The sequence below is a fragment of the Cucurbita pepo genome, chromosome 4 (assembly GCF_057944985.1).
Source record: "Cucurbita pepo subsp. pepo isolate OVF chromosome 4, ASM5794498v1, whole genome shotgun sequence".
NCBI classification, from domain to species: domain Eukaryota; kingdom Viridiplantae; phylum Streptophyta; class Magnoliopsida; order Cucurbitales; family Cucurbitaceae; genus Cucurbita; species Cucurbita pepo.
The window spans coordinates 905,467-923,075 of NC_141801.1; the positions used below are offsets into that span (position 1 = coordinate 905,467).

At 38.0% G+C, this 17,609-nt stretch overlaps 3 protein-coding genes across 3 annotated transcripts; 2 read left to right on the plus strand and 1 right to left on the minus strand.

The window, feature by feature from the left end:
* Positions 1-984: 984 nt before the first annotated feature.
* EMB2785 (elongation factor family protein) lies at positions 985-8,909 on the plus strand. Its single transcript, XM_023675641.2, has 19 exons — positions 985-1,451; positions 1,620-1,694; positions 2,122-2,272; positions 3,048-3,116; positions 3,476-3,648; positions 3,764-3,901; positions 4,212-4,337; positions 4,417-4,515; positions 4,769-4,889; positions 5,094-5,157; positions 5,293-5,347; positions 5,415-5,539; positions 6,066-6,139; positions 6,236-6,285; positions 6,980-7,066; positions 7,182-7,232; positions 7,311-7,394; positions 7,677-7,727; positions 8,364-8,909. Exons 1-19 carry the CDS (start codon positions 1,107-1,109, stop codon positions 8,445-8,447), a joined length of 2,022 nt encoding a protein of 673 aa, XP_023531409.2. The 5' UTR covers positions 985-1,106; the 3' UTR covers positions 8,448-8,909.
* A 680-nt stretch (positions 8,910-9,589) lies between these two features.
* Positions 9,590-12,637, minus strand: LOC111793433 (uncharacterized). Its single transcript, XM_023675303.2, has 2 exons — positions 11,773-12,637; positions 9,590-10,114 (listed from the first exon to the last, which is right to left on the minus strand). Exon 1 carries the CDS (start codon positions 12,423-12,425, stop codon positions 11,775-11,777), a length of 651 nt encoding a protein of 216 aa, XP_023531071.2. The 5' UTR covers positions 12,426-12,637; the 3' UTR covers positions 9,590-10,114; positions 11,773-11,774.
* Positions 12,638-14,275: 1,638 nt separating this feature from the next.
* FLA13 (FASCICLIN-like arabinogalactan protein 13 precursor) lies at positions 14,276-15,409 on the plus strand. The gene is made up of 2 exons (XM_023674559.2): positions 14,276-14,794; positions 14,882-15,409. The coding sequence occupies exons 1-2, from the start codon at positions 14,453-14,455 to the stop codon at positions 15,278-15,280; spliced, it is 741 nt and encodes a 246-aa protein (XP_023530327.2). The 5' UTR covers positions 14,276-14,452; the 3' UTR covers positions 15,281-15,409.
* The last annotated feature ends 2,200 nt before the right edge of the window (positions 15,410-17,609 follow it).

Sequence of the window (17,609 nt, forward strand, 5' to 3'; positions counted from 1 at the left end):
CTTTTTTTATTTTTCTTTTCGGGCTTCCCCTCAAGTCTTTAAAACGCGTCTGCTAGGGTCTTTTGTTCTCCTCCCCAACGAATGTGGGCATCACAGAGACATACTCTCTTATAGCCAAGCAGAACAAAGACGGCTACGCTTGCTTCAATGGTGTGCCTTTAAGTTGCTTGTTTAGGAGAGACTTGCTGTTTTAAAATTGTGAGGCTAACGATGATACGTAACGAGATAAAGCGGACAATATCTACTGGCGTTGGCCTTGGAATGCTACAAATGGTATCAGAGCGAACACGAGATAGTGTGACAGAAAGAACACTAGACCTTAAATAGGGTGAATTGTGAGATTCCACGTCAATTGGATAAGAGAACGAACAATCCTCATAAGAGCATGAAAACCTCTCCTTGATAACTCCAGCTCAAGCAGGTCCATCTATCTCCACACACTAAGGAAGACTTTAAAAAAAAAAAAAACTAAAAGAATGCAGAATAATCCAACCAGGGAGGGAGGTACGAGAGCGATGAGTTATATATATGTGCAACAATCCAAGCCCACCGCTAGCTCCTCCTTGGGTTTTCCCTTTCGGGCTTTCTCTCAAGATTTTAAAACGCATTTGCTAAGAAAGGTTTCCACATCCTTGGTGTTTCGTTCTCCGCCCCAATCAATGTGGGATTGACATTTTTTTACATTCGTGTATGTTCGAGCCAACTTATTATACGTCGACTCGTTATTCAACTACCTAGTCTTACTCCATCGAGTGGTAAAAAAATACGTAAAATAATAAATTCTAAGTACACAACACAAAGAATTGATCTCATTCCCTCAAGGTGTTTATCTACTTCAATTCCAATTTAATTAAAATTAAGCTATAATAAATAATATTGCAATTAAAGAGATTAAAGTCTTTATTTATTTATTATTATTATTATTATTTATTTATTTTTTTTAAGTATATATATTAATTTCTTTTAGAAATATGATATTAGAGAAGCTTTGGGCGACCGGGAAGAAGAAGAAAGAAACGTAATTGTTAAACCCTATCAAGCAAAGCAACTCCCTTCACATTCGCCGGAAGCTAAAACCTCTTAAAGCACTGCCATTTCCGGCGGAAATGGCGGGTCCGTTGCTCCGATGTCTCTGGTCATCTTCTCGTAGATCTATTTCTTCCTCTTCTTATCATCACAAGTCTCATCTTATCTCAAAATCATCCGTCTTCCCGAATCTCTTAGCGCGCGCTTTTTCAGCAGCCACTGCCACTTCTGCTGCTGGCGTCGCACCGAGTAGCGACCTTGATCCGAGCCGACTTAGGAACGTTGCGGTGATTGCTCATGTTGATCATGGAAAAACTACACTCATGGACCGTTTACTCCGGCAGTGCGGTGCTGATATTCCGCACGAGCGAGCTATGGATTCGATTAGTCTTGAGCGCGAGCGAGGCATTACCATAGCGTCGAAGGTAATTTCTGCTAGTTTTTGTATATTTGTTGGTTTGGTTTGGTTTGGTTTTAGGAGGATGATTCATTGGAGATTGATATTGATACAAATATGAAGAACCTCGGAGAGATAGGATGAGATTATCTTATACCTATGAATTGGCTGATATGTATAATTTTGTCTTTGGCAGGTTACCTCTGTTTCATGGAAGGACAATGAGTTGAACATGGTGGATACGCCCGGTCACGCAGATTTCGGTGGAGAAGTATGTTTCCATTTCACTAACGACTTGAAATTCGATTTGTTCGTTTAATCGAAGTTATATTTAGGATGTGAAATGTTCATTTTAATTGGTCTCTTATAATGATCATTTATGTTCGTACGTTCTGTTTTTGGAATTGACAAGAAAGAAAGTTGAAGAACTCTGTTATAAATGTGAGGAGCGTAGTTTAATTAGTTCAGTTAGCTCCATGATGCACACTGAATTTTACAAACATTCCTGCTCAACTTGTCACGACAATTGTTTTATCATCAAATTAGGAAGTTTTAGATTTTATTTTCCATTTGTTCTTTTGAGCCTCGATTACCAGAGAAAGAAAAACACAATCCTTCTCTCACTGTCTATGAAATGCTTCAAATGCAATAAGTTTTTTCTACCACTATTATACACAGCTGGATCTATTTGGATGTAGGTTGAACGTGTTGTTGGAATGGTTGAAGGCGCAATTTTAGTTGTTGATGCTGGTGAAGGTCCATTGGCACAGACAAAGTTTGTTCTTGCAAAGGCCTTAAAGTATGGCCTCCGACCCCTACTTCTTTTGAATAAAGTAGACCGACCATCAGGTATTTGGAAAAGAAGTCTTTTACTTTTTTAGTCAAACATATGTTTGAGAAGCAACTCCCTGCTTTCTTCCCCATCTGAAATGTCACCACGATTGAACACTTGGCCTATGTATTTGCATGAGAAAATGCGTCTAGAGAGGCTTTGGATACACTGAATCAATGATTTAGATGCACCTTTACCAGAACAATAATAGGTTAAACAAATTGTGTTTCCTTTTTCTTTTTTGAGTACAACATCATGTGGGGGATGATTTGAACCTTTGACCTCATGGTCGAGGGTATATGTCTAAACTAGTTGAGTAATGTTTAACAGCTCAGATTCACTTATAAATTGTGTTTATTTCTTATCATAATGAGATGTCAACATAAAGTAGTCTAATCTCCTTGGAACTCAAGGTCATCTAGATACAATCAATATAATTGTTTGGATGCTGCTGAAGTATGGAAGTAGAGGCTCACTGATCACGTTTAATTAGTGTTGCTTGCTACCGTTTATGATAATGCTTTGTGTTTTATGACCGTTAATAAGGCATGTTTTGGCCTTTAAATATGGTGATACTCAACTCCTTAATTACTTCTACTAAATTTGTCTTTTTATCCATTATAACTCTTACTTTTTTCCATCTTGTCAAATATTCTTTTAGGACTAATAGTAGTGACTACTTAAATATTATCTTGTGCATTAACGAAAATTATTTCCCTAATTCTTAAAGACAAATAAACAATGTGAGCAAAGGAGAGAAAATTGTACCAACCCTTCAATTTACTTATGCAGTAACTGAAGAGAGATGTAATGAAGTTGAGAGCTTGGTATTCGATCTATTTGCAAATCTGGGCGCTACAGGTACGGTTAATGCATGAAGTAGAAATTTTCTACATTGCTATTTCATCTGCTGTGACCTCAATTTATTTTCTAATGCACTAGGGTTGTTTGTGAATGATTTCAATCAGTTTTTTTTTTTTATATATAAAAAAAAAAACAAAAATTCAGTAAAAAACACATTTCGCTAACCTTTCTTTAAAATACTATTTTTTCCCTTTCTTCTTTTGATGTGCTTTCATAAATGAACTATTTTTCAAAAGAAAAAAAAGGTACAATTTAGAACTGCGGTTTTGAAAATATCAATAGAACTCTTTTCTCTGAATGATTTTTCAAACACTTGTTTAGCCTAACCAACTTCTTTCACTATAACGTTTATTTAGAGGAGCAGCTAGACTTTCCTGTTCTTTATGCGTCTGCTAAAGAAGGATGGGCTTCGGAGACTTTCACTAAAGATCCACTTGCCGAATCGAGAAATATGTCGCAGTTGCTTGATGCCATTGTAAGACATGTTCCTCCTCCCGCGGCAAAACTTGACGAACCTTTTCAGATGCTGGTAGGTTAACGTGGTAATGATTTTTAACTTTGATTTTTCAGTGATCTTCTGGATTTGGGAAATATAAAATATTTTCTTGCATAAGATTTTCAACATACTTGATAGTGCCTTTTAGGTTTCTATGATGGAACGAGACTTTTATCTTGGACGAATATTGACCGGGCGTATTGCTTGTGGCGTCATTCGTATTGGTGATAGAGTTCATGGACTCCGAGTCAAGGATTCTGGCGTTGAGAAAATTGAAGAGGGAAAGGTTTGCCATATAGCATTTTTATATAATACTTGAAAAGGTTAAAGTTGGACTTTGTGGTTTGTTTGACGATAATTCCTTGAGTTGAGTAACATTTTGAAATTTGGATTTGTTTGTCTCTTGGATGGGCACATGTAGGATCTAAGACTAATATAGGGACTTCTTCGACCAATCTTACACGTATTTTTCTTATGTATTATAGTTCTATGAAGTTATTCTTTCTATCAAAGAGAGGTTCTATTTTGTTATTCTTGACAGTCATGATGAATTGATATAATACAAATTCTGAGAATTATGTCAATTGTGTTTGTAGGTTGTGAAATTAATGAAAAAGAAAGGTACGACTGTTGTTCAAATTGATAGTGCTGGGGCAGGCGATATAGTGTCAATGGCTGGGTTGGCACATCCTTCGATAGGTCATACTGTGGCTAATGTTGAGGTACGTTGTTGACCTTCCCTTTATCTTAGAGTTTATGTTGTGCATCACTGATGTTTTCCTTTACTCTTGTGTCTTCTAGGTTTTGGCTGCTTTGCCTACTTTTGAATTGGATCCTCCTACTATTTCCATGACTTTTGGTGTTAATGATTCTCCACTGGCAGGTCGTGATGGTACACATGTGAGTTCTTTGTTGAAATTTGGAATTATCAGCCTTGTAGTCATTCTACATCATTTTTTTACTGCTACTATGTCCTTGCATTTAGTTTACTTGCTACTGCATGATGATCTATCACATTTTGCCTGTATCTTCTAGTCATAGCCTTTCTTTGTTTTCTTCATATCCTTGGTTGAAATGTTGTTTTGAATGTAAACATTGAAAGCAATGAGAAATGATTTGGACTACTCACATACTACTACTATTATATTTGTAGTTGACCGGTGGAAAAATTGGTGATCGATTGATGGCTGAAGCAGAAACAAATCTTGCCATAAATGTGCTTCCAGGCTTGTCAGAATCTTATGAGGTGCAAGGGCGAGGCGAACTTCAATTAGGTGCCCACTTTGGAAACTTCCATTCAGTGAAATTTCTAAGGCTTCAGGCTTAAGAAAGAAGACACCACATTTGTTCTTACTAATATAGTTCTTGTTTTCTGGCATCTCAAACTTTTTAAAATTTCTTTTATCATTTCATTTTCTTGTTGTTACCAATATTTTAAATCTTCTGAAATCAAATGTGTTCATTTTGGGATAAATCAGGTATTCTGATTGAGAACATGAGACGTGAAGGATTTGAGTTATCAGTTTCACCGCCTAAAGTAATGTGAGTTTACTGAAGATGCTTCTATGAAATTATCCATGTGAATCTCATTTATTTATTTGTATTTGTATTACATGAAAATTTCAAATGAATGAAGAATATATAAAGTAATTGAATCAAACTACATTTTTGCGTTAGGTATAAAACTGAGAATTCCACGAAGCTTGAGCCAATTGAAGAAGTCACTATTGAGGTAAGATTTGTGTATGTGTTATTGTTATTATAGATGCAAAATTCAAGCATTGTGATTGGATTTTCAGGTTAATGAAGAACATGTTGGTTTGGTTATGGAAGCCTTATCACATAGGCGTGCCGAAATTACTGAGATGGGTCCAGTCCCAGGAAACATTGGCAGAACTAGATTGTGTCTGACATGCCCATCCAGGTTAGAATCTACTTCATGATTATCCATTTTGGTTTTACCATACCTTAGAATTTAGAATAGTGTTCCCAGAAACCGAATGTCTTAGTAGATGATTTAATGGTAGGAAAGACTTGAGAAATCTGCAATGCAGTTTTAGACCAACATAATGTAGGGGTGAATTGACTTTTACCCATATCGGAGACTGTAGATTCTTGAAAAAGTTTATTAAGGGGGATGCTAGCGACATTAGAACCTTCACATAAATTTGATATAATTTGGCTTAGGCTGCGCACATCCTGTGGAAAAGAGAAGGGTAACTTTCTACAAATGGTTGCTTCATTGGCTTTCTTCAGAGTGGAGGGTTTTGATAATGTGATGTACTGATGTATCTTAAAAATTGATTTGTAACCCTGGTTCCTCTATTATCTTTTAAAAAACTGCAAATTTTATTTGTTTACTTTCAAAATTGTTTTGTTTGTGAAAATGCATCCGGATGATCTTTGCATTCCATCACACTGACCGACCTTTTTCATCTACTATTCCTCAGGGGCTTAGTTGGTTACAGAAGTGTGTTTAGCAGCGATACACGTGGAACTGGTTTTATGCATCGAGCATTCTTGAGTATATATATATTTTTAACCTGAAACGATTTAATTCCACCTTTTTGGCTCCCTCATGTTAATATTTGTAATCCTAATCCTTGTTTTTGTTCTCCAGAGTATGAGAAACATCGGGGTCCTCTTGGAAATGTCCGAAAAGGAGTACTGGTATGTCGACAAATTCAATTGTATTTTTGATGACCTGACCACCCCCCCCCCCCCCCCCCCCCCCCCGGTGCATTTAATCTGAACCCTAGAAAGAATTATTAGGCAGAATCTATTTAAATTAAGTTAACTTTATTATTTATGTTATGTTCCTCTTTGTTTTGGATTTTCTAAAAGTGAGAACATAATTCTTTGAAGTACTCATCTCTCCTCACCCACTGGAGACGAAATCACCAATTTTCTGCCTCTAAAGCTTTTGTCTCATGGAACGGAGGACTGGTCATAATACTAAGGATGAACTACTATTTGTTAACCTTAGTGTTATGAAGTATCTATGAGTAGAAGTGTTCTCATACAGCCATGCATGCACGAACAAAAACTACCATCAAGTTTTAATGAATATGAAAGTATCGATGTTTATAGCATAAAAGAACTGCTGTGCATACACCTAAAGTTTGTCCATTCAAGATATTTGAGGTTTTTGAATTTTAATTGCATTCATTGTTCGCATTGATCTTTCACTTTGATGAATCCCCAATTTCAGTCTTTTTCATATTTTGTCTGGCCGTAGTGTATCAATAAAAAAAAAAAAAAAAAAAAAAAAATAATAATAAAATCTTATAATCAGATTTCTCAACCTGTTTGACAGTACAGAACAAGTTGCTTGAACCTGATTTTTTCTTCTTCTTCTGTATAGATATCAATGGGCTATGGAGCAATTACATCTCATGCTTTAATGAGTTTAGAAGCCCGAGGAACTCTTTTTGTGAATCCTGGAATGGAGGTTTGTTCAAATATGGAAATTATGTTTTCTGCATTAGAATGAGGCTCCACTTGTCACGTCATTGTATCTATAATAATATCTGGAAAATGTTTTCTGTTTTTTTTCTTTTTTGCAGGCTTATGATGGAATGATTATTGGAGAACATTCTAGGGACTCAGATCTAGATGTAAGTCAAGAATATTACGATTGGACTGTTTGATTGAAGTTCTTTCTACTTGATTCACATTGTTATCAATTTTTCCAGGTTAATCCTGTAAGAACTAAAGAATTAACCAACGTCCGTGCTGCCTCCAAGGATGAAAACGTGAAGCTATCTCCACCTCGACTTGTATGTCTTTTCTACATTTACTTTGCAATTTGTGCCCCTTCGTATGCCTGCACTAAAAATATGGATCATTTATCAGTCTTCCATGATTAGTCATAGGGTGGAAGCTAGTTCCCAAGATGTGTTATATTATATATTTGTACACTCTCAAGGGTAAAGCAGAAAAAATGTGGGGTCCAGTTCTAGGGAGTTCGAGGGCACGAGTAGGCTGAAAAGCTTCATTATTTTTTTTCCTATAGTTTGATTAGTAACATTAACATCTAATTCTTCTAAACTTAATTGCAGATGACTCTTGAAGAAGCCATAGGATACGTAGCATCCGACGAACTTATTGAGGTAACTTATGCTTATTTATTCAAATTTTCTTCTCATCTCCATTTAGTACGTAATTATCTTCGGATACTCATGTCGGTTGATTCAACCCATCTTTTACTCCGAAGCAAACATTTGATAAGGTTTTAGTTTTATTGTTAGGTATTGTAGTTCGACTGAAAAAATTATTAATCAACCCATCTTTTACTCCGAAGCAAACATTTGATAAGGTTTTAGTTTTATTGTTAAGTATTTGTAGTTCGACTGAAAAAATTATTGGATGAAGTCAGCACAATGCGACTATTTCTTAATAATCGTAGGATAGACATTTGAATATCGGCATGCTCCTTAATAACTATCGGATATAAATTCGAAATATTTTGAATTTCTCTCCTACATTCATTGGTAAAAAAATTGTAACGGTTCAGGCTCACCGCTAGCAGATATTGTCCTCTTTGAGCTTTTTCTTTCGGGTTTACCCTCAAGGTTTTGAAAATACATCTGCTAGGCAGAGGTTTCCACACCCTTATAAAGAATGATTCGTTCTCTTCCTCAACCAATGTGGGATCTCACAAAAACAATCCGTATGTGGTCTCTTTGTTTTTATACATTTGTTTTACAATGCTTATAGTGGATTGTGGATTGGCTACATGGATGCAGGTTACACCAAAGGCCATTCGTTTGAGAAAGAAATACTTGGAGGTTAACAAGCGCAAAGCCATGAGCAAGAAGCCCAAGGAATGAACTCCCTGGCTCCTCAAACGTTGCTTCTTGTAGTTTTAATAGCTGGTTCGTGTTGGGTGTACTAAACATCAAAGATCAACGAGCAAATATCGAACTTATCTCACCTCGGTTGCTCAAGCGTGCATACAACACCGTATCATATTCTTTTTGACCACCTGAGTTCAAGGGGCAGAAACAATAATACAAAGAAAATATTCGTTTCCTCTTTATATAGTAGGCTAAACAAGCATATGTTTTGATTTTTATAGCTGCGGCTGTTAAATTAGCTCCTTTTCGAGTTCTGATAACAAAAGTGGAGTAGAATATTTACCAACTTCGTATCTATTTGTTAGCCTCTTTTGCAAATAAAGTAGACATAGGAGACCTACCATCCCAAGCATCAAATTTATGTAAGCTAGTTTCCAAAAATGGGAACAATTAACCACTAAACCATTTAGTGGGAAACCATTTTCTTCTCTTTCATTTGAAACTCTTGTATACTCTTCCACCTTCTTTGGCTGCATCCTTACTAAATTGAGTCACATGTACCACTTGATTGATTGATAGGTAGAGTGACTGGCAATCTCCTAAACCTTTGAAATATTATATTTACGGTCTTTCATTTCTCCCGTCATCTAAAAGCATAATAATCGTTGTATTATAAGAAAACATATGAATAAATCAAGATAAAGAATCGGTAGATGAAATCATCATAACTACCATTTTAAGCACATATTGTACTCGAAAATGAATAAAGTTAAGGTAACTTGATTAGTGAAATTATAGAACACGAGCACAAATTTAATAGATTAGATATGAATGAAATTATCAATTTCAAAGCACTGCTGGAGACAAAAGCCGATGGTCTCGTTTCAACTCTATACTCTACTCGACTGTGGTAGAAGAATATGTATTACTAGCTAGATGGAGTAACTCAAATTGCTAATGATCGGTATTTAAGAATACCCTTGTTGGTGATTCATAATGGGAATGATTAAGAAAATGAACGAAAAAATCAAGGACTATAGGAAAAATGAAAAACGTTGTAGATTGTATAACGATCATCCTTACAATTGAGTAGTAATGATCATCCTTCTAGATACGTAGAAAGAATTGAGTACGTATAAAATAACAAAAATTAGATTTTTTAGTCATTATATAAGTGATGAACATAGTAACTTTAACATATATTATATAAGTAACTGAACATATATTATGGTCAGCACATTATATTGCATTAGAATGACCATTTCATTCACCTTCCCCAGAGAGGATTCAACAATGAAATATACTGATAAGACCATAACAAACTGAAACAACCCTAACATCCTTACACAATAAGAATCTTTCATTTTACAAACTGAGAGATGAAAAAGGAACAACACGGGACAAGACGACGCTAAGTCTCTAAAAGCAGTCAACGACAACGACAACACGTAACACTGGTCAGTTCTGCATTCTGAAACGACCTTTCGCTCCTTACGAAAATGCAGAAGAGGAGGGTGAAGCCGAACTACCAATCAATAAAGGGATTGGATGCTGAGAAACTTCACTTTGTTGGGGTATGGCAATCTGAACTTTAAATTCCAAAAGGATACAAGATATATGGGTGCTCATCAGTAGCAGTGCTTCTGCTTCAAATCTAATCCATCTTCATCCTTGGAAAAGTACCCAACTTCAGAATGAATCTGTTTGTTTAAGCACAATTTGGTGATCAGTGAAGAACAATAGATAGATCAACATGTTTTTCGATTCCTAAGAATCGGCTCAGGGACGTGCGTATCGTTGAAGATGGCCTAAATATATAAGTAAAGTTTCCACGGACCACACATTAACAAATATTCAGCACAAAAAACGACACAGACACTTTTTCTTTAGAACTCGAGGACACAGCTGTAGATGGTGAATTTCTATCAGAAAATTCTTTAGAATTGGAGGGGCACAGCTGTATAACCTATAGAATAGATCGTGTACAAATATGCTCGTGAATCTTTTAAGAGCATCTATTATGAAGGTTTGACCAATTGGAGATGTACAGTTCATTATTCTTCACCATATCATCTCTTCGATTCGTAATTTTCTACTGTGAAAACGTAGAGCCCTCGAATAGAATGTCCTATATACTGTCTAACTCGAGCATCTTGCATTTTTCTAAAACACAGACATCTCATTCTCGGACTTCTTAATTCTATGCTACACGTTCTTGAATTCCAGAATCTGTATAGAGAACACCTCTCGAGTAAATAACAATGTCAAGAGCCCTATTTTGGTACCAAATCATATCGTATTCTTTTCCTCTGGTAACATGACACAACGTGAAGAAAACAATAAAACATGTCCAAAAGTTGAACCCCTTCACACTAATACAGATATTTTGCATTCGAGAATAGATTTTCAATCAAAGTAAAACCTCTGTAACAGCTCAAGCCCACCGCTAGCAGATATTGTTCGTTTTGGCCCGTTACATATCGCTGTCAGTCTCACGATTTTAAAACGCGTCTACTAGGGAGAGGTTTCCACCCTTATAAGGAATGCTTCGTTCCCCTCTCCAACCGATGTAGGATCTCACAATCCACCCCCTTTGGAGGCCCAGTGTTCTCACTGACACACTGCCCAGTGTCTGACTCAAATACCATTTGTAACAACTCAAGCCCACCTCTAGTAGATATTGTCCTCTTTGGGCTTTCCCTTCCAAGCTTCCCCTCAAGGTTTTTAAAACGTGTCTACTAGGGAGAGATTTCCACACTCAAATACCATTTGTAACAACCCAAGCCCACCACGGGTAGATATTGTTCTCTTTGGGCTTTCCCTTCCAAGCTTCCCCTCAAAGTTCTTAAAACGTGTCTACTAGGTAGAGGTTTCAACACCCTTATAAGCAAAACTTCGTTCCCCTCTCCAACCGAGGAAGGATCTCACAACCCCACTCATGCAGCCAATGTTCTTCTTTCCTAAGGAACCTTATACATTATTGGCCAATAATAATCAGCAGTCTAAAATCAGAGACAGACAAACCAAAGTAGCCATCTATCTATAATTTATTCATGAGATTAAATGGATTGATTCATCTCCACAGAGAATTCAAAAAAAAAAAATGAAAAGTAAAAATCAAAGCCACAAACAAAACAGTAAAAGGGCACCCAAAGAAGGTAATTCCATGCCTAAACTCCATGATCAAAAGGAGTCCTAAATTCTAAGAACACTTAACTTCATGTTTGTGTCTCAATAATCCCAATTAATTGAGACAAAAGGAGCCATCTGCTCTACAATTTACTCATAAAACTCAAAAGCCATAGCCAACAGCATCTCAGTTAAACGGTGAAAGGGCAAGTATTCGGAAGAAACATACCATCAGCTAGAACTCGGGCGATTCCCACTGGAACGTGGCCGATTCACCACCGTCCCCAGCCGTGCCTCACCCGCCCCTCTCATCCTTTCATACCCACCACCGGATTTCGGCCTCCCATCTTCAGCATACCGATTTGGAGACCCGTAATTCCCAGACTGCCTCTGATTCACCTCTCTAGGTCGGATCCCAACGTTCACAGGTCTCTCCTCCTTCCCGACGAAACCCGCCCTAAGATGTGGCGGCACAAATTTCTCCGGTTTATGCAACGTCACCGCCGGAGGAGGAGGAAGAATCTCCTTCTCCTTCTCCAAGCTCGGAATCGGAGACGGAGCGATCGCGCCTGTACCAGTCCGCCCGAGAGGGCGCAGAGAGATGGAATCAGAACCAGATTGCGAACGGGGTCGATCCGGAAGCTCACGATGATCGGCAGATGAGGGTCGAGATTGCGGCTGGGGGGGAAGAACCGGAGGCAAGGTGATGGGTTTGGGGGTAGGACGGGTCAGGACGAGCATGCGGCCATGGGACTTGCTAGCTAAAGAAGAAGAAGAAGAGGGGTTCTTGGAGGGATTAGTGCCAGTTTTGGAATTGGAGGAGAGATTCTTGTCGTAGATGTGATTGAAATTGATGGAGGTGTATTTGTTGGTTTTTGCCATCCACCACCGCCAATTGAACACCGATCGATGTTTGAGGCTTCTGGGATTTGAGGGTTTCTACAGAAACAGGGGAACTACAGAGGATCTGGCAGTAGAAGAAGAAGACGAAGAAGAAGATTTATAGAATTTGAAAGGAAAAACGGGTTGGTTGGCAATGGAGGGAGTTTTGCGGTGTCGTGTGAAGGAAGATCAGAGCAAAGGAAGATCAGAGCTGAGAGATTGAACTTAATTTGGTTATATAGGCAATGAACATCACATGGCCTAACCTTGTTACTACTCCTAACTATTTTTAAGCTTCATAAGAACAAATTTTATGGGTAATCTTATAAATTTAGTTTTAAATTTTCTTAAAAAAAAAACATATTTTTATGAATAAGATAAAGATTTGTTTTAAGGATGTTAAACAACGTCCTTAAGTCTTGATTATCTCTAAAACTATAGTCTGATACCACAATAAAATCTTATCTAATAACCTAAGCGCACCGCTAGTATATTTTTTTTCGGCTTTTCCTCAAAAATTTTAAAACATGTATGCTATGGAAAGGTTAAAGGGAGTGGACACCGAGGACGTTGGGCCCTGAATGAGGGTGGACTATGAGATCCCATGACGATTGGAGAGAGGAACGAGTGCTAGTGAGGATGCTGGGCCTCGAAGGGGGTGAATTGTGAGATCCCACATTGGTTGGAGTGGGGAACGAAACATTCTTTATAATGAGGTGGAAACCTCTCCCTAGCAAACACATTTTAAAAACCTTGAGGGGAAGCTCGAAAGGAAAGTTCGATAATAAAATCTTATGACAACCAAACTCCCTTATTGAGGCATTGTCTAACGATCTTTAGGATAGGCCGAAAAGAGGTATACTGATTAATAAATCTAGATAAGACTAATTGCATGTGACACAATACCCAGCTCCTTTGATCCTGAATCAGATCAAGGGTAAGGCCTCTCCGGTTGAAGGAGAAAGTCTCATTGCCTAGAGAAAATGACAAGAGACAGACTCAACGAGTATCAATCTCAAACAAGGACTATGCATCCTAGCAAGATTAGGAGTCTAACTCGTAAACGGGAGTAGTTGCCGGAGCCTATCTACAACAATAAAGCTAGACATAACCAAAGAAACCAACCTAGAGTCAAATCTGTAGGACGACTAATAAGGCTACATTGTCTTCTCAAGTAATATTTGGAGAATGGATATAACACAACCGTCAGCCTCACGATTTTAAAACGAGTCTACTAGGGAGATGTTTCCCACACCAATGAATGCTTAAAACTCAACGTCTTCGTCTTGACTCTAATACCATTTGTAACAGCCCAAGTCCACCACCGGTAAATAGATACCTCTCCAACCAATATGGAAGATACCTCTCCAACCAATATGGGATCTCACAGTCCACTCTCCTTAAAACTCAACGTCTTCGTCGTCTCGACAACCCAAGCCCACCACTAGTACATTGATACTATCCACTTCACAATTTTAAAACGCGTCTACTAGGGAGAGATTTCACATACACATACACGTTGTAACGGCCCAAATCCACCACTAGCAGATATTATCCTCTTTAGGCTTTCCCTTTCGGGCTTCCCCTCAAGCCTTTAAAACGCGTCTGCTAGGAGAAAGTTTCCACACTCTTATAAATAGTGGTTTGTTATCCTCCCCAACCAATGTGGGACATCGCACACGTACAACAGCGTGTACGATTAGGAATGAAGTTGTGGAGAAGCAATAGAAGCCCAATATTGAAGGCCCATTGGGCTTAAACACATATGGGCCCATGAAGACATATCAAAAACTAATAAAAACCTCTTTTTCGTTAAATTTATTTAAGAGGCGCGTACCAAAATACGCCTATTTTCCAATTATTCTCTCCTCCATTCCCTCAAGCTATGAGTTGTCGCCATTAAATCCAGCTCACATCCAACCCCACTTTCACCTCCTCCACTTCCCCCCATCTCCCTTATAAAATCATCATTCCTCCTCCACTAACTCCACCGTCGCCGTCGCCGCCGTCGCCGCCGCCCCTCCGCCATGGCCTCCACCGCTCTCCTCCTCCTCCTCCTCCTCCTCCCCTTCCTTCTCTTCTCTGTTACCACTCTGGCCCAAACCCCGGCCGCTCCCGCTCCTTCCTCGCCGGGGCCATTGAACATAACCGGCATTCTCGAAAAGGGCGGCCAATTCACCACGTTCATCCGCCTCCTCAACGAAACCAAGATCAACACCCAGCTCGACAATCAGCTCAACAACACTCCTCAGGGGATGACCATTCTTGCCCCCACTGATAATGCCTTCAATTCCCTTAAGCCAGGCGCCCTCAATGGCCTCAACGACCAAGAAAAAACCCAATTATTGCTTTACCATGTCTTGACTAAGGTAATTTCATCTTCAATTTCTCAATTTTAAGGAACAATATTAATTGGGTTTTTCTTGATTTTTTATTTCAATTTGGTTTCGATCCAGTTCTACACCTTGACGGACCTCCAGACCGTCAGTAACCCAGTCAGGACACTCGCCGGCGACTGGGGGTTGAACTTCACCGGCCAAGCAAACCAAGTCAACGTGTCCACCGGCGTCGTCATGGTGGCTGTCAACAACAAGCTCAGAGAGCAGTCTCCGTTGTCTATTTACGCAGTGGAGAAAGTTTTGTTGCCGGAGGCTCTTTTCGGCGACCACCCCGCTGCCCCTCCTCCGAAAGCTTCGGGTCCGGCGAGCGAAAAATCGCCGGCCGATGGCGAATCACCGCCGAAATCTGATGCTGCCCACTCGCCGGCGGATCATAAGGATGCGGCTCCGAGAAACGGCGTCGGTTTGGGATTGGTTTTGGGATTTGGTTTGATTGCCTTTAGTGTTCTTTCTTGAGATGTGACGTTGAGTTGTGTGTGCTTTGTCTACTCATATATGCATTGATTTTTTCCTTTTTATTGTAATTTTATCCTTTTTTTCTTGTAATTTTTTCTCTATCTATATATGCATATAAATTTAAAATAATCTCCCCGATCATTTTTCTCTCGGGTGTCATATTTTATATGACATTTGAATTAACCGATACCATATCCAAACGAAAGTGATATTAAAGATATAGAAGTGTACATTTCTTGATAACTCAATCAAGGAAACTCTAAAATTAGTATATTTACCTTAGCTTAGAGCGATTTATACTCGGTGGCCTTTTGAAAGTTTTACTAGAGCTAGGACAACGTACTATAAAAGAGCGGGTTTCACTTTTTGAAGTGAGATACAGAAAAATGTTAGGGTTATCGAGAGTCGAAACATTTAAAATTTTGATATTAGTATACAAATTCGAATATATTTACATGGTACATGAATAATGAAGGGAACGAGAACAATTCTAAAGATATGATAGTTAATGTAACAACCCAAGCTCACTGCTAGCTGATATTGTTCGCTTTAAAACGCTGTCAATCTCATGGTTTTAAAACGCGTCTACTAGGGAGAGGTTTCCACACCCTTGTAAAAAGTGCTTGTTCCCTTTTCCAACTAATATAGGATCTCATAATCCACCCTCTTCAGGGCCAACGTTCTCGCTGACACTTGTTCCCCTCCAGAACGATTAATTTAAGTATGACCTCGGGCTATTTCTCAAACCAATCACTTATAAGAGTTATAGGTAATCAAAATTTAAAATGTTTTTGTGATTGATCCGTGGGAATAGTAGTTTTTGTTGGATGATGAAAGTCCCACTAATTTAGAGAAGGATCATGGGTTTATAATAAAATAATATTCTCTCAGTTGGTATGAGACCTTTTGGGGGAAGCTACAGCAAAGCCATGAGAATTTATACTCAAAGTGGACAACATCATATCATTGTGGAAAGTCGTGATGGGTATGAGACCTTTTGGGGGAAGCTACAGCAAAGCCATGAGAATTTATACTCAAAGTGGACAACATCATATCATTGTGGAAAGTCGTGATGGGTATGAGACCTTTTGGGGGGAAGCTACAGCAAAGCCATGAGAATTTATACTCAAAGTGGACAATATCATATCATTGTGGAAAGTCGTGATGGTATCAGAGTCATGCCCTAAAACTTAGTCGTTACTTTGTTTGAGGGGAGGTGTTGGATGATGAAAATCCCACATCGAGCGGTCTTTTGGAGAAGCCCAAAGCAAAGTCATGAGCACTTTATACACAAAGTGCACAATATCATACCATTGTGTAGAGTCCTGTTCATCTAACGGTTTTGACTCACTCATATTGTTAGGGTCATCACGTGCCCAACCACTTTAAAATTTAAATTGTGATATTAATATATAACAAAATTGGATAAGATTTTTACACTTTGCACATGGCATTCCACATGCAATGAAAAATAGAACAAAGCGACACACAACTCAAGACAATAGGTGTGGTCCCTTTTAATTAATCAAGTAATTAAACGATAATTAAAAGCTTAATTGGTGATTAGGGTTTAATCTTCCGCCGACATTATGGAAAAAAAACCTATTGATTTTAGACTGTTCCAAATATTAATTTTATATTTTTAATTAATAATTTATAATTAATTTCAACCCCTTTTTATTTATTATTAATCTCCTAAAAATCCATTAAAATGTTAGACAAAGACACCGACATGACTATGATTAAGATGTTTATTTAAATTAAGTTTGAAAGAAGAACATCAAATACGTTGACTTTTCATCCAACGTTCCAACGACATGTTTATGATCATACGTGTACCTGCACGTTTTAATTACCCACCCACCTGTATTTTGTCAAGTGTTATAATCAACCAAAGTACCGAGCCTGATTGGTTACATTAAAAAAGCTACGAGTGTGATTATAACACTTAACAAATTACGAGAACGATCAAGTTATAAGTTCACGGTTTAGAGGCGATTTATACAAATTGTCGAACAAAAAAATTGAAACAATCCCAAAAAAGAAAGTTCATCAAAATTTCAGAAAAATTCTGCAAAATGCTGATATTTATCATCTGAAATTCATACCTGTAGAAACTAGAACAGATATTTCCATACTAATAATAATAATAATAAAGACAGAGACAGAGACAAAAACAGTAGATGCCAGTTGGTTTGAATTTGGTTTTATTAAGGAAATGAATCAGCCACAGTATATAATAGCCAACCACTGAAGTCCTAACAACAGCAGCAGCTGCAATTCAGAACTGTTTATTAATGGCTGTATAAGAACCCGTCAAGATTTCAAT